A 23,588-nucleotide genomic window follows, 5' to 3' on the forward strand; every position below is an offset into this window, starting at 1 on the left:
AGTGGCCACCATTATTATCATGTGCTATGTCCCAAACCTTTTTATTTCTACAAGTCGGGAATAACACATTAAAATACACATATTAATTCGCACGCACGTACTTATCCCAACGACATAAAATTACAAACATAAGCATTCATTATCACATACACATTCATGCACCTGCCTGCGGGCATATAACTTGCAATGCATTTCCAAAAATATATAAGCAATGGTACGTATTTATTAGTTAAATAATAACTCTCTCTCTCTCTCTCTCTCTCTCTCTCTCTCTCTCTCTCTCTCTCTCTCTCTCTCTCTCTCTCTCTCTCTCTCTCTCTCTCTCTCTCTCTTTATCATATTTCCTCAAAATATCAAGTTCCCATCATCTTTGCAGTACGTCTAATGCGCCCAAGAACAAGAAAGGTATGGCTTAATTGCAAGGGATGCAAACAGACCCGTACATGCTGTGCCTGCCAGATATCATTTTGATGGAGACAAATTTTCATTGTGAAATCGAGGTATGCAGTGCATTTCTTGCAACATTGTGATTGAAACTGATGCTTAGTATCAAGTCGTGAATGTATCTTCATTCAACTAACAGAACACATTGGTCGGAATCTCTGGGTTTTCCTTGGTGGCTTTTCTTGATAAGGTCTACCAAGCAATGTCGTATACATACGTAATTGTCAGTGCACACATAAGACAACGTTCTTTTGCGAGACCCCTCGTTGATAAGAGTCTGCTCTACATCCTGCGGTAACAGTTTGAAAGGAGAGATTCTATTCAGCTCAAAATGAGCTTGACTCGCATTACTGCAGATGGAAAGATAGGAGCTTTGATAATAAGTCTTTAAGAAGTGGATTTGCAATGCTACACAGCGACGACTGACAGCTATCTGCTTTTGACTTACAGGTGCTTGAAATGCTGGAAAAGTCGAATTTGAAGGTAAAACCATATATTTTCAATAACATTGCAATGTCGGGGCTGGGGTGGTCAAACAGTAGCCTACTCTTCCTCTGTTTACAACTGCCTTCTGGTCACGACTGTGTTGATAGACATGGTAGTGAGCACAACAGATTTAAACAAACAGTCATCAATTTTTAATTAGTTTAACTAGCACAGGGATAAAAACTTCTGTTTTTGTATTTACCGATCACGTTTCCATCCATAATATTCAAAAAGTCCGACTCAAAATTGGATCACAAAGCCCGAAATCATATAGTCGATAGTCTACCTCGATGGACGAAAATTGACGCTCTCACTGAGACTTTCTACATCTAAGGCTGTTATTTAATCTTTCTCGCAACTCTTGTCGTTTGAACAGTTACGAAATATTCCCTTGGTTTCTCTCTCTTGCTGTTTATGATTGAGATTATTTAACTTTTCTCACCAGTACAGTAAGTAGTTTTCACCTTACAGTCAGCGTTTTACTTTGCCTGGTCATGTTCATAACTTCACAAGCACGCAGCGAAAGCTGACAGACAACAGTTATTCAATTCTCAGACAAAAAAGGTCACATCATGTACTATCACCATGTGAAATGTTGTGACGCTCCGCTGTTTAGTTTCAATGAAGCGAAGTTTTGCGCGACGCTCCAAATTTCAGATTGTATTATGTCGACTTCGAGTATGCATTACTTTTGTCACCCTTCTGTATATATAAACAGCAGACGCAATTGGGACTGTAACAGTTGGCGTATAAAGGTGTTTGCTGCGGCAATTTCGATGGTGAGGACACAAATACTCATACAATAATAATAATAATAATGGACATTTGCTATAGCGCATAATCATATATATGCTCAATGCGCTTTACAATAACTAGAATTAACATAACTAATAATAAAACCATACACAATGAACAAGACCCACAATCTACATAACAGAGCATACTCAGCATACTCCATGCAAGCAAACACAAAAGCTTAACACACTCCAAGCACGCAAGACCAAGCAAACAGGGTAAAGACAAAACAAAGTCATACAAGCAAAGCCATACAAGAAAAATTAATACCGAACTCCATGCAAACAATACTCAAAACTCAAAAACATGACAAAGCAACGGAATGAGAAAAAGCCATATAATATTATGTGACCTTCCACCTCGAAATGAGTCGCATGTCACCTCGCGCGGTTCTGCGCTAGGCTTAATATAAGTCCGGGGAGTGTCTGGTAACAGTGTGAGGGTCACCTTAGTCACAGGCTTGTAACTCGCTCTTTTCTAACACGGTTTTCACCACTGGATAGTGCATAAAAAAATATTTATGAAAATGTAAAAATATGAAAATCATGCAAAGGTGACATGCGACTCATTCCGTGGTGGAGGGTCACATATATACATACAAATTCAACAACATGGACACACGTGAAAACAGCGTTCAAGCAGCATACTTCTTCTCTTGCCAGAAGGGCAATAACGAGTAGGTTCGTTTGATCGTTCGGTTGCTTGATTGGTTAGGTAAGTTTGTCCGTGTGTTGGTGTGTTGTGTTGGTGGTTGGCTGCTTGTTTGCTCGCTTGCTTGCTTGCTTGTTAAATTCTTAAACGCAATTGATACGTGTGTTTTTACATTTAGTCAAGTTTTGACTAAATGTTTTAACATAGAGAGGGAATCGAGACGAGGGTCGTGGTGTGCGTGTGTGTGTGTGTGTGTCTGTCTGTCTGTCTGTCTGTCTGTCTGTCTGTCTGTCTGTCTGTCTGTCTGTGCGTGTGTGTGTGTAGAGCGATTCATAGTAAACTACTGGACCGATCTTTATGAAATTTGACATGAGAGTTCCTGGGTATGATATCCCCATACGTTTTTTTCATTTTTTTGATAAATGTCTTTGATGACGTCATATCCGGCTTTTCGTGAAAGTTGAGGCGGCACTGTCACGCCCTCATTTTTTAACCAAATTGGTTGAAATTTTGGTCAAGTAATGTTCGACGAAGCCCGGACTTCGGTATTGCATTTCAGCTTGGTGGCTTAAAATTTAATTGATGACTTTGGTCATTAAAAATCTGAAAATTGTAAAAAAAAAATTGTTTTATAAAACTATCCAAATTTACGTTCATCTTATTCTCCATCATTTGCTGATTCCAAAAACATATAAATATGTTATATTTGGATTAAAAACAAGCTCTGAAAATTAAATATATAAAAATTATTATCAAAATTAAATTTTCGAAATCAATTTAAAAACACTTTCATCTTATTCCTTGTCGGTTCCTGATTCCAAAAAACATATAGATATGATATGTTTGGATTGAAAACACGCTCAGAAATTTAAAACGAAGAGAGGTACAGAAAAGCGTGCTATCCTTCTCAGCGCAACTACTACCCCGCTCTTCTTGTCAATTTCACTGCCTTTGCCATGAGCGGTGGACTGACGATGCTACGAGTATACGGTCTTGCTGCGTCGCATTGCGTTCAGTTTCATTCTGTGAGTTCGACAGCTACTTGACTAAATGTTGTATTTTCGCCTTACGCGACTTGTTAAAACGTATTATCATTAGATTAAACCCTCCCATGGGCGAGGGCTGGATGTAAAAAAGCACCTGTTTGCTTATGCCATTACCCTCGTAAATAAAGAATTTGTCATTGTCATTGTCATTGTCTCTCTCCGTGCGTATATTGTGTGTGTGTGTGTGTGTGTGTGTGTGTGTGTGTGTGTGTGTGTGTGTGTGTGTGTGTGTGTGTGTGTGTGTGTGTGTCTGTGTGTGTGTGTGTGTGTGTGTTTGTTGCGTGCGTGTGTGCGTGCGTGTGTGTGTGTGTGTGTGTGTCATGCCAATTTGTCGACCGACTGGTTGGATTGCCGGTGTGGGTTTTTTTTCTGTTTGTTGTTTGCATAGCAGCTATTCTCATTCTATTAGCCTTTGTGTTAGCTGTGGGCGAAGTTGTTGCGGCTTACGTGCGCATCTGTGCGTGTTTACCTGGAGATCACGGAATTGCAAATTAGAGAAAACAATGTATCTAATTAACTTTAAGTATGCAGCGAGGTCTTTGGTTTAAACAAGGTTTTATTCAGTTAAACATGATACAGTAATAAAAGGAGAAACAATAGGGACACGAACGCAAGCGAACGCTTATATTACATGCCCTAGCGAGGTCTTTGTGATGATTGTGAAATCCACTATTTAAAATTTGGCAGAATATGAGTTGTGTAAGAAAGAACTCCTTTGGACAGTCTTGGGAGGAGCTACCTTAAAATACACCGTTTTTCTCTTCAAGTCATTTCACCACAACATTCATGAAACATTACTGTTTGTGTTAAAATGTGGTGTGCATTTGCTTCAATGTATGTAGAATAATAGTATATGATCAACAAAACAAAAAAAATTAGATTGAATTGGTACAAATTATAAAATATATTAAGGTAGCTCCTCCCCTGAAAGGCCAATATCGCGGGCGCGACAGATGTAGCTGTTTTTTCGTGCCTGTAAGGGGCAAGTTGTACCTGCGCAGAGTCAGCGGCACAGACGAGGCACTGCAGATTATTGATGCTGCGATAGGGATTATGACACTCTGCGTGAAAAGAAAACAGGCCAAGTACTCGTCATAAACCCTATCGCAGCATCAATAATCTGCAGTGCGCCGTCGGTGCCGAGGACTCTGCGCAGGTATAACTTGCCCCTAATACATCCAGTATCGCTGGCAACGCTACATTTATCTCTGTGGCCTTCTACTATAGCAAGGCTTTGTCTCCTGAAGGCAGATGCTCGGCTTTAACCATGTGAAAATTATTCAGCAGGCTGTTTTGTTCCAGTGCTATGTGGTGGGGCCTGTACCGAAGGAACCTGCACAAGACCGAATAGCTGAATACATCTGCTACGACCTTGTCGATCACACGAAAGATGAAACACACTGTGACGCCATCGCCGGGTTAGTGACGTCAGAAATAGGAGACATTGACGGCTGTCTTACGATGTATGATGACTGCGTCCCTCTCACGGCGCTAATCTGTACACGCCTGCAAAAAGTTGGCATACCATTCTCTGCGGCCATGGCTGCAAAGCAGAAGAGTCTAACTTTCGAAACATTAAAAAAAACTGCGATTTCTTCAGCACTGTCAGCAATAGCATTCGCCAAGAAATGCAAACGACAGAAACGAAGCCTTCCAGCACAAATGTTGCTCCCGACATGATGCGGGTTCATAGAACTGAATGCCATCAAGGACAAGACTCGCCGGCAGTATTACAATTTCCCCATGCCGGTGAAATCAAAGACAACATTTACAAGAAAGACCGAGCCGTGGTAAACGGCCATCGCAACGAGCCAGAGCCAGTAAACAACAACGAAAGAAGAGAAAAGGCTGCAATACGCCAGCAGGAGAAAGTCCCTAATGTTGCATCCCGATGGGAAAGACCCAAACCCGATGCAAACGAAGTACTATACTTAGCGGATTGCACCAAACTCGGCGAAAACGGAGAACTATGCACCGCAGGTAATGGCCGGAAGATGAAAACTCTTGAAACTGATTCGCTACAAAATGAAGCAGAGCTGAATGACAACATGCGTATACAAACAAAACATACTGACCTGACGAGGTACGCAAGTCGATGCGTGAGAGTTTCAGTCGACCTTTACACCGCGGAATTCGTTTGTCTTTCTATTTGTGTCTCTTTTCTGTCATTGCCTCTCCCAGTCTCTCGTTCTCTCTCTCTTTCTCTGTCTCTCTCTCTATTTTTTTCTCACTCTTTTTCTCTCTCAGACACACATACACACAAACTCACAAACTCACACACAAACACACGCACACACACAAACGCACACACACAATCACACACACTCTCTCTCTTTCTCTCTCTCTCTCTCTCTCTCTCTCTCTCTCTCTCTCTCTCTCTCTCTCTCTCTCTCTCTCTCTCTCTCACTCACTCCAGTTTGATCGTCTGTGACAACCAAGGGCAGAAGCAGCTGTGAGCTGAAACTGTATGCCTTGCAAGAAATGTCAAATTAGAGAGAATGTGAAAAACTCCTGGAATAGAATATCTGTTCGGTGTGTATTATTTTTAAAGAGAAAGAAAACGTTCTTCGCATCGATTTCATGTAAGAAACCAAAACAACAACAAAACAAGGTGAAAAGAAAACATAGAGAAAAATAAAGAAGGAAACAAGTCGCGTAAGGCGAAAATACAATATTTAGTCAAGTAGCTGTCGAACTCACAGAATGAAACTGAACGCAATGCCATTTTACTCGTAGCATCGTCAGGCCACCGCTCATGGCAAAGGCAGTGAAATTGACAAGAAGAGCGGGGTAGTAGTTGCGCTAAGAAGGATAGCACGCTTTTCTGTACCTCTCTTTGTTTTAACTTTCTGAGCGTGTTTTTAATCCAAACATATCATATCTATATGTTTTTGGAATCAGGAACCGACAAGGAATAAGATGAAAGTGTTTTTAAATTGATTTGGACAATTTAATTTTGATAATAATTTTTATATATTTAATTTTCAGAGCTTGTTTTTAATCCAAATATAACATATTTATATGTTTTTGGAATCAGCAAATGATGGAGAATAAGATAAACGTAAATTTGGATCGTTTTATAATTTGTTTTTTTTTTTTACAATTTTCAGAATTTTAATGACCAAAGTCATTAATTAATTTTTATGCCACCACGCTGAAATGCAATACCGAAGTCCGGGCTTCGTCGGAGATTACTTGACCAAAATTTGAACCAATTTGGTTTAAAAATGAGGGCGTGACAGTGCCGCCTCAACTTTCACGAAAAGCCGGATATGACGTCATCAAAGACATTTATCAAAAAAATGAAAAAAACGTTCGGGGATTTCATACCCAGGAACTCTCATGTCAAATTTCATAAAGATCGGTCCAGTAGTTTAGTCTGAATCGCTCTACACACACACACAGACACACACACACACACACACACACACACACACACACACACACACACATACACCACGACCCTCGTCTCGATTCCCCCCTCTACGTTAAAACATTTAGTCAAAACTTGACTAAATAAAAAAACGGCAGCATCCCTAGAAAGGGATGGAGATAGGGAAAGAAGGTGTGAAAATGGTAAATTTGTGACAGGAATGAACTTGAAATACTGTTTTCTGTTTTCAAAACTGGTGAAGGTTGGGTTTGTAGGACTGCTTGGTAAAATCAGTGAGATCTTCCGTCTTTACTTTCTTTACTTACTAGAATTGTTACTTATCCCTCCTTTAATTGCCATTTGTTTTGCAATCTCCTCCACCACCACCACCCCCTCTCTCTCTCTCCCTCTCCCTCACACACACACACACACACACACACACGCACGTGCGCACACACACACATGCCACACACCACACACAAACACACGCACACACACACACACACACACACACACACACACCAAACACACATACCACACACAACACAAACACACACACCACATAACACCAAACTGACACACACACACACACTCACACACTGTGACACACACACACACATACACACACACACACACACACACACACACACACACACACACACACACACACACACACCGTTTGTTATCTGACAATAACAAGAAGTCATATGATTAGAATGAATTTGATCTCAGCGTCCATGTGAAATTACACGAACGACAATGCTCTCGTAAGGTCATGGCTACGTTATGCACGTGTTATTGTTGTATTATATCCCCTTTCAGTTTAGTGACTATGGAAGCATTATGCACCATCTGTCAGCCAGCACGATTTAAATTACTCCATACAATATGCATTCTTTTGTAATTCACCCTAAGTGATTTGATAATTCGCACATTTACACGTCAGTCGCATGTAGGTGTTGAAAGGATAATATACATTACCGTGAAATACTCCGCTTCAACGCAAACCTGATACACTTGACATTTGTAAAAGTAAACAAGTCCCGAAAAGCGAAATTAAAACATTAAGGAAATCTGCGGAACTCACAGTATGAAACTGAACGCATGGTTGTTGTTTTTACCCAGACAAGTTAAGTATAGGTTGGCCGAAACCCTGCGGTCAAGACAGCGCGGAGACTTTGTCTTGGTAACACAAGCTAAGTAAACCAAATTTAAATAAAACGTTTTTTCTTGACTTCTGAGCTTGTTTTCAGTTCAAACACAACATAAGTAGACCTATATATTTATGGTTTGAGGAGATGATAAGGCATACGATGCAGCTATTTATTCCATTTTAATCCAAATTTTAATTAAATTAATAAATGTTAAAGCTGCAATCAATACCATAGCCCGGACTGAGTCAAGGAATGTTTTGGGAGGAAGGAGGGAGGGTGCTTCGCTGGCTGCTTAAATGCATACACGAAAATATATTCCAAAGTAGGCCCCTAATTGCCTTCCCAATGCGTGCATGTTCGGGTGTCTGTGCTCGTCCCTGTGCGTGCATGGTTCTTTGTTTTACATTCATGAGCAATTCAGCCTCCTGTTAGATTTTTTAAGTTTTTTTTCTCTTAATCTCTCGATTCACGACTTGCAGGACCGCGTGACCGGCATAGTTGACAGACCCAAGGTAAAGGCCATTCGGTTTGTGGGGGGGATTTGTGGGGGGACCAGAACTTCCGGTTAAAAAACACGTGGGAAAAACACGCGGAACTGTACACTGATCAACACACAGAACCCATGTTAGACTATGTACACCGTAACCCATCTACAGCCACTCAATTTGCAAAAGTATTTTCTCAGTTAAACGTCCTCGCATATAATTCTCACATGCTAAAACGCGCGGGAAAAATTTTTCACTACTTCTGATTATTTTTCCCGCAGAAACAGCGACAGACTCACAGTCACTCAGTTCAGCTTGGGAAAAAAACGAGAAGTGATTACGTCCCTTTGTTTAAAATACATGACGTAATGATACATTTGACGCGACTGCGACGACACTTTTTGGCTCACGAAGTGTAGCCTATGCGATGCTAACTTTTGTCTGTCTGTGCGTGCGTGCGTATGTATGTATGTATGTATGTATGTATGTCTGTGGTAGAAACTTTAACATTTGAAGACGTCATATTACATTGACGTCACATTATGACGTACGAGGGTTAGACGTCACGCGATGGAATTACTGAAAGTCTCGGTGATTGTTATTTTGAGCGGGCCGAGACTATTTGGCAGTCGTGTCCATGTAAGTAGGCTACATGCAGACAGACAGATCTAGATCTAGTGTCTCGCTTTCTTGCACAGTTTCACCTATGCTCTTTCTGTGTGTGTGTGTGTGTGTGTGTGTGTGTGGTGTGTGTGTGTGTGTGTTTGTGTATGTTTGTTTGTGTGTGTATGTGCGTGCGTGCGTGCGTGTGTGCGTGTGTGTGTGTGTGTGTGTTTGTGTGTGTGTGTACTGTGTGTGTGTGTGTGTGACGGAGTGATTGAGTTTGTGTTACTGTTTGTCGATTTCTTACGTGAGCCTTGAAGGCTTCGCCTCTTGTCTTAATTCTTGTCCAAAAGTGTTTTTTCCACGTGTTTTCTAACAGTAGGTTTGAGGCTCCACACACACATAGGAAAGCCTAGACTAATAATAGTGGCCACCATGTCATGTGCTATGTCCCAAACCCTTTTATTTCTACAAGTCGGGAATAACACATTAAAATACACATATTAATTCGCACGCACGTACTTATCCCAACGACATAAAATTACAAACATAAACATTCATTATCACATACATATTCATGCACCTGCCTGCGGGCATTATAATGCAATGCATTTGTGAACAGCAAATTAAAGTACAAGATATTGCACTGGAAGTGGTACTACACTGTTGCTTAGTGTCTGTATGAAGCTACAAGGTGAAAATAGAAAAAGAAAAACACGATTCTTGACTTTGATGGGCTTTTTCTGCTCGTAAACACACATTCTTCTGCTCATCACAGCATGCCCCATTATTGAGTTTAAAACACCAATTAAATTTGTTTTGAATAAAACTCACAATTTTACAACAATTAGGTATATCATACTTAGTTTGACTTTTGCAAAACTAAGTAATTACACATTTAATTGAATCAGTCAGACAGACGGAGACATAGAGATACAGACAAAGGGCAAACACAAAAATCTGAGAAAGAAACCCCTTTAAAAATGTTACCATGTTTGAAATGAAACATCGCAAGGTGAAGCCATAATTCATCACCTTTCAGTATGACGTCATGAGCGTGTTCCACACTTGAAATGACGTGCTTTTATCATGTTGTCAGCTGCACGGAGCTTGGAAGTATAATTTCCATTCAACGATCCGAGTTTGTTAAGTTTGAGCTTATTTTCAACGTCAAACACCATGCAACTATATATATTTGGAATCAGAAAATGATAAGAAATAGATAGAAGTTGTTTTTAAGTGTCTTTTTTCATAAATAAAGATAATGGTTATTTATCGGTTTTCTTCATTTTAAAGCATAATTATCAATACAAAACAACAAAACTAAATAGTTTTAGATACAGGACACAATAGGGAATACACCAATATAAATTTTCTGTTTCAAATATTAGTTTTTAAAAATTTGAAAAAATGACATATTTCGAACAAACATTTCAATAACAAAACTTTAAGTGACCAAGCTGAAATGCAATCCCATAGTTCGGCCTAGATCTGAGATTGTGTGATAAGAAATTCGATCAAATTGATGAAAAACTGTAACTGTGAAAGTGCTGCCTCGACCTTTTGGCAAACGGTAAAATATGACGTCATCAAACTGTCCTATCAATAAACGGAAAAACCTTCTATGAGAAAATCCAGTCAAAAATATCCATATCAAATTTCATAAAGATCCACTCAGTAGTTTTTGAGATATGATCTGCAGTGTGAAAAAAAACCAATCTCACGCCCATAACGCAAACTCATTTGGTCGTGTTCTGCCGATACTATAATGTTTTTCTTTCCTAAAACACACTATAATAGTAGCCCTTCCCAATGTCTATGCTAAAACTGACTTGTCTATGTTGTCAATGATTTTGCTACAGTGTGAGAACAAAAAGTCTAACAAATCTCACGCCCATAACGCTGTGACACGAAAACTCATTTGGTCGTGTTCTGCCGATACTATAATGTTTTTCTTTCTTAAAACACACTATAATAGTAGCCCTTCCCAAATGCAATGCTAAAAATGACTGGTCTGTGTTGTCAATGATTTTCTGCGAGAATGCGATCTATCTGTTTGTCGCAAAGACCGTGTGACACGAAAGTTATGAGCGGAAGACAAATCTGCTGAGTGCAATTACGTTTCAGAAGAGAGTTGGTTAAAACAGTTTATCACTCAGACACGCAAAGGAACACTATAACTTTATTATTCAGGCCATATTTGCTTTCCTTTGTCATGTATGAAAGTACTGGCCTTGGTTGAAGAAAGTGACCTGTCGCTGTGCAACAAATTTGTCGCCATTTTCCGCCGTGTTTTGTAAATAAAACGTGTTTACTACCCACACATAAGTATACAAAACGATGTTGTTGGTTCTTTTTATTTTCTTATTGTTTGATTCATGCTTAGCAGTTTAGTATGCTTTGTTTTCTTCTCAATTCAATGGATGGCTATAAAATAAGCTTTTACATGTGAAGGTGTTAAAATTACCCATGATCTGAGCTGTTCACATTTCCAAAAGTATATAAGCAATGGTACGTATTTATTAGTTAAATAATAACTCTCTCTCTCTCTCTTCCTCTCTCTCTCTCTCTCTCTCTCTCTCTCTCTCTCTCTCTCTCTCTCTCTCTCTCTCTTTATCATATTTCCTCAAAATATCAAGTTCCCGTCATCTTTGCAGTACGTCTAATGCGCCCAAGAACAAGAAAGGTATGGCTTAATTGCAAAGGATGCAAACAGACCCGTACATGTTGTGCCTGCCAGATATCATTTTGATGGAGACAAATTTTCATTGTGAAATCGAGGTATGCAGTGCATTTCTTGCAACATTGTGATTGAAACTGATGCTTAGTATCAAGTCGTGAATGTATCTTCATTCAACTAACAGAACACATTTGTCAGAATCTCTGGGTTTTCCTTGTGTGATTGAAAACTGCTTATTGCTTCCTAGCATATGAAGAAGTGTACAGAAAACTGGTGGCTTTTCTTGATATGGTCTACCAAGCAATGTCGTATACATACGTAATTATCAGTGCACCCATAAGACATCTTGCTTTTGCGAGACCCCTCGTTGATAAGAGTCTGCTCTACATCCTGCGGTAACAGTTTGAAAGGAGAGATTCTATTCAGCTCAAAATGAGCTTGACTCGCATTACTGCAGATGGAAAGATAGGAGCTTTAATAATAAGTCTTTAAGAAGTGGATTTGCAATGCTACACAGCGACGACCGACAGCTATCTGCTTTTGACTTACAGGTGCTTGAAATGCTGGAAAAATCGATTTTGAAGGTAAAGCCATACATTTTCAATAACATTGCAATGTCGGGGCTGGGGTGGTCAAAAAGTAGCCTACTCTACCTCTGTTTACAACTGCCTTCTGGTCACGACTGTGTTGATAGACATGGTAGTGAGCACAGCAGATATGAACAAACAGTCATCAATTTTTAATTAGTTTAACTAGCACAGGGGAAAAAACTTCTGTTTTTGTATTTACCGATCACGTTTCCATCCATACTATTCAAAAGTCCGACTCAAAATTGGATCACAAAGCTTGAAATCATAGTCGACAGTCTACCTCGATGGACGAAAATTGACGCTCTCACTGAGACTTATCTAAGGCTGTTATTTAATCTTTTTCACAACTCTTGTCGTTTGAACAGTTACGAAATATTCCCTTGGTTTCTCTCAGATATTGTTGCTGTTTATGATTAAGATTATTTCACTTTTCTCACCAGTACAGTAAGTAGTTTTCACCTTACAGTCAGCGTTTTACTTTGCCTGGTCATGTTCATAACTCCACAAGCACGCAGCGAAAGCTGACAGACAACAGTTATTCAATTCTCAGACAAAAAAGGTCACATCATGTACATTCACCATGTGAAATGTTGTGACGCTCCGCTGTTTAGTTTCGATGAAGCGAAGTTTCGCGCGACGCTCCAAATTTCAGATTGTATTATGTCGACTTCGACTGAGTATGCATTACTTTTGTCACCCTTCTGTATATATGCATATAATTTATAAACAGCAGACGCAATTGGGACTGTAACAGTTGGCGTATAAAGGTGTTTGCTGCGGCAATTTCGATGGTGAGGACACAAATACTCCTACTTCTTCTCTTGCCTGAAGGGCAATAACGAGTAGGTTCGTTTGATCGTTCGGTTGCTTGATTGGTTAGGTAAGTTTGTCCGTGTGTTGGTGTGTTGTGTTGGTGGTTGGCTGCTTGTTTGCTCGCTTGCTTGCTTGCTTGCTTGTTAAATTCTTAAACGCAATTGATACGTGTGTTTTTACATTTAGTCAAGTTTTGACTAAATGTTTTAACATAGAGGGGGAATCGAGACGAGGGTCGTGGTGTGTGTGTGTGTGTGTGTGTGTGTGTGTGTGTGTCTGTCTGTCTGTCTGTCTGTCTGTCTGTCTGTCTGTCTGTCTGTCTGTCTGTCTGTCTGTCTGTCTGTCTGTACAGCGCAACCGCTACCGCGCTAAACAGGCTCGTCAGTTTCACTGCCTTCTACGGACTGCGGTCATTGTGAAACAATGCAGTGCGTTCAGTTTCATTCTGTGAGTGCCACAGCTTGACTAAATGTAGTAATTTCGCCTTACGCGACTTGTTTATGTTGTTATTTTATTCAGAACTGGCAGGGTTGAAATCATTTGTTCAATTTTTAATAACAACAAAATGGTGTAAATTGCATTCTTGTTCTGTTGTTATAGATCAACAAGAAATGACTTTCGTGTTTGTAACCCTGCCACGTGAACACGCCTTCTTCTTCCCTTAATTTAAAGCTGTTTCAAAATCAGTGGCCTTCGGGCCTAGTTCTGCATGTCAAGAAATGAACATCATTTCATCATGCGGAGATCTTTGTGAATGCTGTGTTCGCGACATTATGACATGTGGTCAGTAAATTATCTACCGTGCAAAGTGTGTGTCAATTCCGTGAAACTTCTCTGCCTGCCCTGACTTCAGGTTGAACCGTTGCCCTTGTGCCAGAGGCATTGACCACTCAGCGGAAGTTCTGTAATAGAAACAGGCTGTATTTCTTGTTCGAGAAAAGTTTAGCTAGATTTCAGCTTTGAATAGTACCTATGCTTATCATTTAGTGTGAGTCTCTGGTATCCCCAAACGCAGTTACGCCTGCCTCGCCGAACGGCCCAAAAGAAATATACAAAAGTTGAATGTTTTAGGGCCTACGTGAGTGATGTTTATTTAGACTTTATGATCAGTGCCATGTGATTGCATGACATTTTTACATTTAGTCAAGTTTTGACCAAATGTTTTAACATCGAGGGGGAATCGAAACGAGGGTCGTGGTGTATGTGTGTGTGTGTGTGTGTGCGTGCGTGCGTGCGTGCGTGCGTGCGTGTAGAGCGATTCAGACCAAACTACTGGGCCGATCTTTATGAAATTTTACATGAGAGTTCCTGGGATTGATATCCCCGAACGTTTTTCTCCTTTTTTCGATAAATGTCTTTGATGACGTCATATCCGGCTTTTCGTGAAAGTTGAGGCGGCACTGTCACGCTCTCATTTTTCAACCAAATTGGTTGAAATTTTGGTCAAGTAGTCTTCGACGAAGCCCGGACTTCGGTATTGCATTTCAGCGTGATGGCTTAAAAATTAATTAATGACTTTGGTCATTAAAAATCTGAAAATTGTAAAAAAAAATAAAAATTTATAAAACGATCCAAATTTACATTTATCTTATTCTCCATCATTTGCTGATTCCAAACACATATAAATATGTTATATTCGGATTAAAAACAAGCTCTGAAAATTAAATATATAAAAATTATTATCAAAATTAAATTGTCCAAATCAATTTAAAAACACTTTCATCTTATTCCTTGTCGGTTCCTGATTCCAAAAACATATAGATATGATATGTTTGGATTAAAAACACGCTCAGAAAGTTAAAACAAAAAGAGGTACAGAAAAGCGTGCTATCCTTCTTAGCGCAACTACTACCCCGCTCTTCTTGTCAATTTCACTGCCTTTGCCATGAGCGGTGGACTGACGATGCTACGAGTATACGGTCTTGCTGAAAAATGGCAGCTACTTGACTAAATATTGAGGGCCCCAAAGGGTTTAAAACCGTGATCGTGATTGGCGTTTTTTGACCTTTCTGTGACCGTGATTGCCGAAATTTCCATTTCTGTGATCGTGATGGGACTTTGCCCGTGATCCGTGATGACAAAAAAATCAAGTCTCGTGATCGTGATCGTCATTTGTTTTCGTGATCGTGATGGGCATTATTGCAAAGCATTTTATTTTCAACGTACATTTTTCACAGCTGTATCACTCTATGATCCTCTATTCGTCAAGGAGCCAATCCCGATTGAAGGGAAGCAACAACACATTCAGAAATATGATTTTGACAGAGATCCAATCAGAAGGCAAATTGCAAAAGTCTGCCAAACTTCATCCAATGGAAGGGCTTCGTGCAAAAGTTTTGAGTGCATTCAGTCAAATTCGAATTCGAAGATCAAAAATGGCGTGCAGCGGTACTGTCATCGAACTTCTGTTATATTTTGTGGATTCAAGCCAGACCAAAGCAGGCGGCGAGAATGCCTTCCTTCTACGGGTCGGTCTTTCCGAAGACGAAATATCAAGGTATGTTGATTTATGTTGCTCTATGACTGTTCTGAATATAGGCAAAGATCTTGAAATTTGTTCAAGATCTTTGAGTTTGAGTGAGATCATTGACATTGTCGACATTGCCACGTCCGGCTGTCACTCGCTCAGTGTGACCTCGACTGGCTCGAGATCGAGTCTGCGTGTAGCCAAAACCGAAACTAGAAATGTGTTTTTTCATCCCAGCAACGTGGACACGCTTGGCATAGATTCTAATTGTCGCTTCTTTGCATTAAGCTTGGATTTATTTTAGCGCCTGTAAACTTTAATATCAACAATGGGTTAAATTCAGAAACAATGGCGGGGAGACGTGCCAGTTTGGGTCACTTGATCCTCAGTCATGTCAAAGACGATCAAAGTCATGTTCGTTGGGGATTTTGTCAGGCATGCTACTTTTCCGGTAATTGCCGGAAATTCGATAAAGCCGTTTTCAAAATCCGGTAAAGTCAAATTTATTCCGGTGAAGTTGAAAAATTTCCGCAAAAACGATCCGTGTGAATATCGCGCAACGCGACCGGGCGCCGGTCTGAATGAAGCCAGCGCACAGTAGTGTTGTTTTCACCAGTTTGGAGGTGTGTTGAATGGTGGTGGGGGGAGGCTAAAATGGGATTTTTAACAAGATCACAACACTATTACAGCCCTGAAAATGATGCCCAGAATGCACCAGATTGCACAGATTTTAACCGTTTTTTGAAAAAAAATTCGGGGGGGCATGCCCCCGGACCCCCCTAGTTGGCTCGCCTGCTTCGCAGGCTCAGGCTTGTGGCTTCGCCACTGGCACTGCGCGCTTCTTTCGGGTAAAACCATTTTTGGCCTGTAGCATTCCTGTTTGTTTTTCAAGGCCATGAAACCAGGCGATGGTGTACCTCAAATTGTATGGCAAAGTTGAAAATAAAGAACCCATCACACATACATGTACTTTAATTTCAATCCACCCAATAGTTTTTGAGAAAATAGGTTTACAAGATTTAGCTCTGGAAATGTGAAATTGTGCAAGTATATATTCATGTGTGTGAGACGGTGAGGGTGTGGGAGTTGAATGTCAGTGTATGAGTGGAGAGAGAGAGAGAGAGAGAGAGAGAGAGAGAGAGAGAGAGAGAGAGAGAGAGAGAGAGAGAGAGAGAGAGAGAGAGAGAGAGAGAGAGAGAAAACAATGAAAACAACATTCTTCATTCTTGTTACTGATCATAGTACAAATCATGATATGTATTTCTATGTGTGTATGAAAGAGAATTCAAAAAATAATAATAAGAAAGTGCAACAGATCTCACTTTGTGTTGAATAAACAATAGATGCAGAGGGGCGAATTACTGTGTGGTTGTGTTTACTTTGACACGTGCTTTCTGTACATGCAACTTTTACCGTGACCGTGATTTGCCACTGGTGTTCGTGATCGTGAAAACAAAAATCAAGGTAACTGTGATCGTGAAAGCTAAAATGTCCCTTCCCGTGATCGTGATGATACCCCCCCTTTGGGGCCCTCTAAATATTGTATTTTCGCCTTACGCGACTTGTTATGTTGTATTTTAATGCCCAATGCATTGGTGTAAGCGCCATGAGCTCGAGACTACCGTCTGGTTGTGAATAGTGCTTTGAAAGAATAAGTAGTAGTAGTTGTAAGATCTCGCGTGATAGCGTTTTCAAACATTCTGCTGCAAATATATCCGGTTAGCCATTTGTAGGCAAAATGCATTGCTTCTCCTGATGGTCGATTAGTTTCGGCTAGCACGAGAGTTCCTTCCTTCTTCAGTAGTTTACTTCAAGAAATTCAGTTGCACTTAATCAGGCCTACGCAAGATGGTTGTATTGGACCTTATTTGGCTCCACAAGCGAGATGCTGTTACGCGATCACCGTGATTTTGAGTGTAATAATTCGTGTATAATAATTCAAGTTGATGGTTACTCCCAAAAGGTAAGTCGCCCCTACCCATGTCGGAATACGCCCGGCATTTACTAGTTATGCGTACAACAGAATTGCTTTGTATCGCTTCGTTCTGATTCTTTTTGACACAGGATCAGCCATGGAAACCGCTTTGAGAAGTCTTCATAAACCCCCTGGATTGGTTAACATCAGTCAACTCAGAGGGAGAAAGCTGCTTTTCATTGGACATATTGACTTTAGGAAAAATGTTTGGAAGCTTGCGTCGGATTTAGGATTGAAGGTTCTCTCTCTCTCTCTCTCTACAACCCTCGAAAAATAAAATTTGATTTGATTTGATTTGATTTGATCTCTCTCTCTCTCTCTCTCTCTCTCTCTCTCTCTCTCTCTCTCTCTCTCTCTCTCTCTCTCTCTCTCTCTCTCTCTCTCTCTCTCTCTCCGTGCGTATTGTGTGTGTGTACATGTGTGTGTGTGTGTGTGTGTGTGAGAGAGAGAGACTGGTGTGTTGCGTTCGTGCGTGTGTGCGTGTGTGTGCGTGCGTGCGAGTGTGTGTGTGTGTGTGCGTGTGCGTGTGTGCGTCATGCCAATATGTCGACCGACTGGTTGGATTGCCGTTTTGTGGTTTTTTGGGGGGTTTTTGTTGACTGTTTGTTGTTTGCATAGCAGCTATTCTCATTCTATTAGCCTTTGTGTTAGCTGTGGGCGAAGTTGTTGCGGCTTACGTGCGCATCTGTGCGTGTTTACCTGGAAATCACGGAATTGCAAATTAGAGAAAACAATGTATCAAATTAACTTTAAGTATGCAGCTAGGTCTTTGGTTTAAACAAGGTTTTATTCAGTTGAACATGGTACAGTAATAAAAGGAGAAACAATAGGGACACGAACGCAAGCGAACGCTTATATTACGTGCCCTAGCGAGGTCTTTGTGATGATTGTGAAATCCACTATTTAAAATTTGGCAGAATATGAGTTGTGTAAGAAAGAACTCCTTTGGACAGTCTTGGGAGGAGCTACCTTAAAATACACCGTTTTTCTCTTCAAGTCATTTCACCACAACATTCATGAAACATTACATTACGTGTGTGTTAAAATGTGGTGTGCATTTGCTTCAATGTATGTAGAATAATAGTATATGATCAACAAAACAAAAAAATTTAGATTGAATTAGTACAAATTATAAAATATATTAAGGTAGCTCCTCCCCTGAAAGGCCAATATCGCGGGCGCGACAGATGTAGCTGTTTTTTCGTGCCTGTAAGGGGCAAGTTATACCTGCGCAGAGTCAGCGGCACAGACGAGGCACTGCAGATTATTGATGCTGCGATAGGGATTATGACACTCTGCGTGAAAAGAAAACAGGCCAAGTACTCGTCATAATCCCTATCGCAGCATCAATAATCAGCAGTGCGCCGTCTGTGCCGCTGACTCTGCGCAGGTATAACTTGCCCCTAATACATCCAGTATCGCTGGCAACGCTACATTTATCTCTGTGGCCTTCTACTATAGCAAGGCTTTGTCTCATGAAGGCAGATGCTCGGCTTTAACCATGTGAAAATTATTCAGCAGGCTGTTTTGTTCCAGTGCTATGTGGTGGGGCCTGTGCCGAAGGAACCTGCACAAGACCGAATAGCTGAATACATCTGCTACGACCTTGTCGATCACACGAAAGATGAAACACACTGTGACGCCATCGCCGGGTTAGTGACGTCAGAAATAGGAGACATAGACGGCTGTCTTACGATGTATGATGACTGCGTCCCTCTCACGGCGCTAATCTGTACACGCCTGCAAAAAGTTGGCATACCATTCTCTGCGGCCATGGCTGCAAAGCAGAAGAGTCTAACTTTCGAAACATTAAAAAAACTGCGATTTCTTTAGCACTGTCAGCAATGGCATCAGCCAAGAAATGCAAACGACTGAAACGAAGCCTTCCAGCACAAATGTTGCTCCCGACATGATGCGGGTTCATGGAACTGAATGTCATCAAGGACATGACTCGCCGGCAGTATTACAATTTCCCCATGCCGGTGAAATCAAAGACAACATTTACCAGAATGACCGAGCCGTGGTAAACGGCCATCGCAACGAGCCAGAGCCCGTAAACAACAACGAAAGAAGAGAAAAGGCTGCAATACGCCAGCAGGAGAAAGTCCCTAATGTTGCATCCCGATGGGAAAGACCCAAACCCGATGCAAACGAAGTACTATACTTAGCGGATTGCACCAAACTCGGCGAAAACGGAGAACTATGCACCGCAGGCAATGGCCGGACGATGAAAACTCTTGAAACTGATTCGCTACAAAATGAAGCAGAGCTGAATGACAACATACGTTTACAAACAAAACATACTGACCTGACGAGGTACGCAAGTCGATGCGTGAGAGTTGCAAGCGTTGACGATGTGAAAGAAGCTTCATCGGCAGTTAAATTCCCAGCTGTCATGAAGATGGAGTACGGAGGGGGAGCCCGGGGCACAAAGTTGGTGCACGATTTACAAGAAAGCGAGGACCACTTCCAATACCTGCAGGAGCTTTGTGCAAACAGCGTAGACAGCATGCAGAAGCTCACAATGGGCATGGGCTTCAAGACCCACTGTGTCCTGATGGAGTTCCTCAAGGGCTCCGAGCACTGCGTGGACCTGGTGGCTTTCCACGGTGAACTGCTGCTTGCTGTGGTGACAGACAAAGGACCTCAGTGTCTGCCCGACACTTTCCACACCGTCACCATCATGCCGTCGCTGCTCAGCCCAAACAGGCAGAACGATGTCATCACAGCCGCCTGGGACTGCTGTCAGGCTCTAGGGCTACGTCACGGTGTCTTTGACGTGGACATCATGCTGACGTCATCAGGGCCAAAGCTGATCGAGATCAACGCCAGGATGGGAGGATACTGCCAACGGGACTTTGCACGTCATTGCTACTGTCTGGATTTCTTCACTCTTGCCTGCATGACAGCGTCTGGCATTAAACCACAGTTCGCAGACGCCTTTTCTCCTGTAGAAATGGACGTGTCCACATCCCCGGCCACGTGTGAATCCGACGTTCCAGCTCCTGCAAAGAACTACCCCATGCGAACCGAATTACACCAGACAACTACAGATCTCACAACCTCTTGGGGAGGTATCTCAAACAACACCACCTCTGAAGAAAGCACCTCAGCAGACCTGACGTCCGGCAAAAAGACCCAAATCAGTTGGTTCCCTCAGGGACGATTTGGGAAAAGCAACTTGACTGGAGCAATGGAAGAAAAGACTGTCAACGGAGCAACCTTCGAACGGTCTGACGCGAACAGAAGAAAAACTTCGATGACCACGTCGAAAGCAATCACTGCTGACGGAGTACTTTCGAGTAAACCTTTACAGAAAAACGCACTCTCCCCGCCAGTTTTCAAGGTACCACCACCATGCTGCTTCATCGTCGGGTACACTCTCTATCCCCGTAAACATGGAGCCGCCCTGAATACCACGGCAAGGCCCGAAACTCTGCACAGACTACATGCAGAGGGGGAGTTGCTGTTCTTACGATTGGAGGCGGCGATTATAGATCAAGCCGACGAGCTGCCATTTTGCGTCCTGGCGGTAAAAGGTCAGAGTTTTTCCGATGCCCGAAATACACTGGAAAGATTGTGTGTACGATTTGGCATCGACACACCAGAACTGTGCAAAGACCACTACGCCTTTTGAACAGTAAGGGCAGATCAGTAACACAGGAATTGGATTTGAATCTATCTTACTTTAATAAGAATAACAAACTATCCGTACTTCTCAGGTTCTTACTGGGTGTCAGTGTTTTTGCATGCTTGTGTGTTTGCTTTTTGGTTTTATGTTGTTGTTGTTTTGGGTTGTTGGTTTAAACAATGTTTATTCTTATTTTACATGTTCATGAAAATAATGTACTTTGACATAAGGTGAAAACAACAACAAGCCTACGGCTTATGGTGGTGTCTTCAAACAAATTTGCAAGAGGAACATGGCTGACAGTTTTTAGGTTGTTGTTGTTGTTTTGCTGTTGTTTGTCAGGTTTTGTTTGTGTGTTTTTGGGAGGCGGCGGGGGTAGGTCGATTTGTGGCCTCTGTTGGTGTTTGGTGGTGGATTTTTTGTTGATGTACATGTAGTAAGTTTTATGTTATTCTTTTTTCGGGGTGAATTGATAAGGTCACTCTAGCAGGAACTCAAGGAAAAAGCTCATGTTTGTTAAAGGCACAGTAAGCCTCCCGTAAACCATCACAGATACTGTCAGGCTTTTACACACAGTACAAACACCCTTCCATTTGAACGCTCACCAAACGGGAACATCCGAGGTGCCCTCCGTAAAGAGCGAGCAATTTTCAAAGAATTTATTCGTGCGTGGTTTATCTTACCCCTGAGCCATCGTGAACCCCTGTGATCAAGTTTCCCTTTTCCACAATGTAGTCGTCAGTTAGTAATTTGAATGCGACTCGCTGTGAGCTTATTTGCAATAGCACGTTATTATTAAGTACCTCTGACTATGCACGAAACAAACGGCTGTGGTTCACAAGAACTCTAGCGATGGCTTTTGACTGTTCAGATGAACTGGCGATAGGTATAAACCGTCGTCTGCTACGAGAACCAAGACCTTGCGTGACCCTGCTTCCGGGCTTTTCTTTTTTCAAACTTTCAAAACTTCGAATTGTACTGATCTTGTCTTGATGAAAAAAGAATTCTTTTATGATTTAAGAATGTTTGTGTAACATTCTAACAAGCTGTCAATTTATTATTTAGACTTTAAAAGTTAAGTCTAGCGCCAAAACGCACCACGGTCCGATTGTCTCTGACACTCTCTCCGCAAAATCAATTCTTTGAAAATTGCCCGCTCTTTACGTAGAGCATCTAGGATGTTCCCGTTTGGTGAGCGTTCAAATGGAAGGGTGTTTGTACTGTGTGTAAAAGCCTGACAGTATCTGTGATGGTTTACGGGAGGCTTACTGTGCCTATAATCTCAGTTACTCTAAGTAACGTACTGCGATTGTTGCCAAAACAATTATTTTGTAAGTTGCGCAAGCCTTTTTTGCTGTTGTTGTTTGTCAGGTTTAGTTTGTGTGTTTTGGGAGGTGGTGCGGTTTTGTTGGTGTTTGGTGGTTATATTTTTGGTGATGTAGTTGGGTTTTGTGTGGTTTTTTTTTCTCTTTCGGGGTGAATTATTAAAGTCACTCAACTGGAAGTAACGTACTGCCATTGTTGCCACACACAAAATTTAGCTGCGCACGCTTTCACCTCAGCTTTGCTTCTTCCTTGACAATTTTGCCTTCACTTGGTAACAGTGGAATTTTGATGGATTCGCACTTTCGAATGTTGTGTACTATGAAAATGAGGCGAGCGCCCATGTTAACTATTCCTACTATGTGGGTAAAATTTTTAAAAAATCCAGTCGTTTCTGTGTTCTTTCTTTACTATTACCAGGAGCACTCTAGAGTGCATGGAGAATGTTCAAGAAATGCTACCGGCACGGTTGGCCTAGTGGTAAGGCGTCCGCCCCGTAATCGGGAGGTCGTGGGTTCGAACCGCGGCCGGGTCATACATAAGACTTTAAAATTGGCAATCTAGTGGCTGCTCCGCCTGGCGTCTGGCATTATGGGGTTAGTGCTAGGACTGGTTGGTCCGGTGTCAGAATAATGTGACTGGGTGAGACATGAAGCCTGTGCTGCGACTTCTGTCTTGTGTGTGGCGCACGTTATATGTCAAAGCAGCACCGCCCTGATATGGCCCTTCGTGGTCGGCTGGGGGTTAAGCAAACAAACAAACAAACAAAAATCAAGAAATGCTGATTTGGGATTTTCTTTGTTACTCACGTGCGGACTCACACATAATAAAATTACATGCGATTTTCATGAACGTTTGCATTGTATTCCCTCCGTGTGTGTGTGTGTGTGTGTGTGTGTGTGTGTGTGTTTGTGTGTGTGTGTGTGTGTGTGTCGGTGTCTGTCTGTCGGTGTCTGTCTGTGTCTCTGTCTGTCTGTGTGTCTGTCTGCCTGTCTGTCTGTATGTGTGTCTGTATGTGTGTCTGTATGCGTGTGTTTGCGTGTGTGGGGTGAGGGTCTGTTTGAGTGTCTAT

General features: G+C 41.6%; 1 protein-coding gene across 1 annotated transcript; it reads left to right on the forward strand.

Moving 5' to 3' along the window:
- The first annotated feature begins 19,113 nt into the window (after window positions 1-19,113).
- Window positions 19,114-23,353, forward strand: LOC138969076 (uncharacterized). Its single transcript, XM_070341778.1, has one exon. It carries the CDS (start codon window positions 19,424-19,426, stop codon window positions 21,197-21,199), a length of 1,776 nt encoding a protein of 591 aa, XP_070197879.1. The 5' UTR covers window positions 19,114-19,423; the 3' UTR covers window positions 21,200-23,353.
- The last annotated feature ends 235 nt before the right edge of the window (window positions 23,354-23,588 follow it).

Source organism: Littorina saxatilis, linkage group LG6 (assembly GCF_037325665.1).
Source record: "Littorina saxatilis isolate snail1 linkage group LG6, US_GU_Lsax_2.0, whole genome shotgun sequence".
NCBI lineage: Eukaryota > Metazoa > Mollusca > Gastropoda > Littorinimorpha > Littorinidae > Littorina > Littorina saxatilis.

Coding starts and splice junctions, on each gene's coding strand:
- LOC138969076 (XM_070341778.1), top strand. CDS start 19,424: ATGCAAACGACTGAAACGAAGCCTTCCAGCACAAATGTTGCTCCCGAC.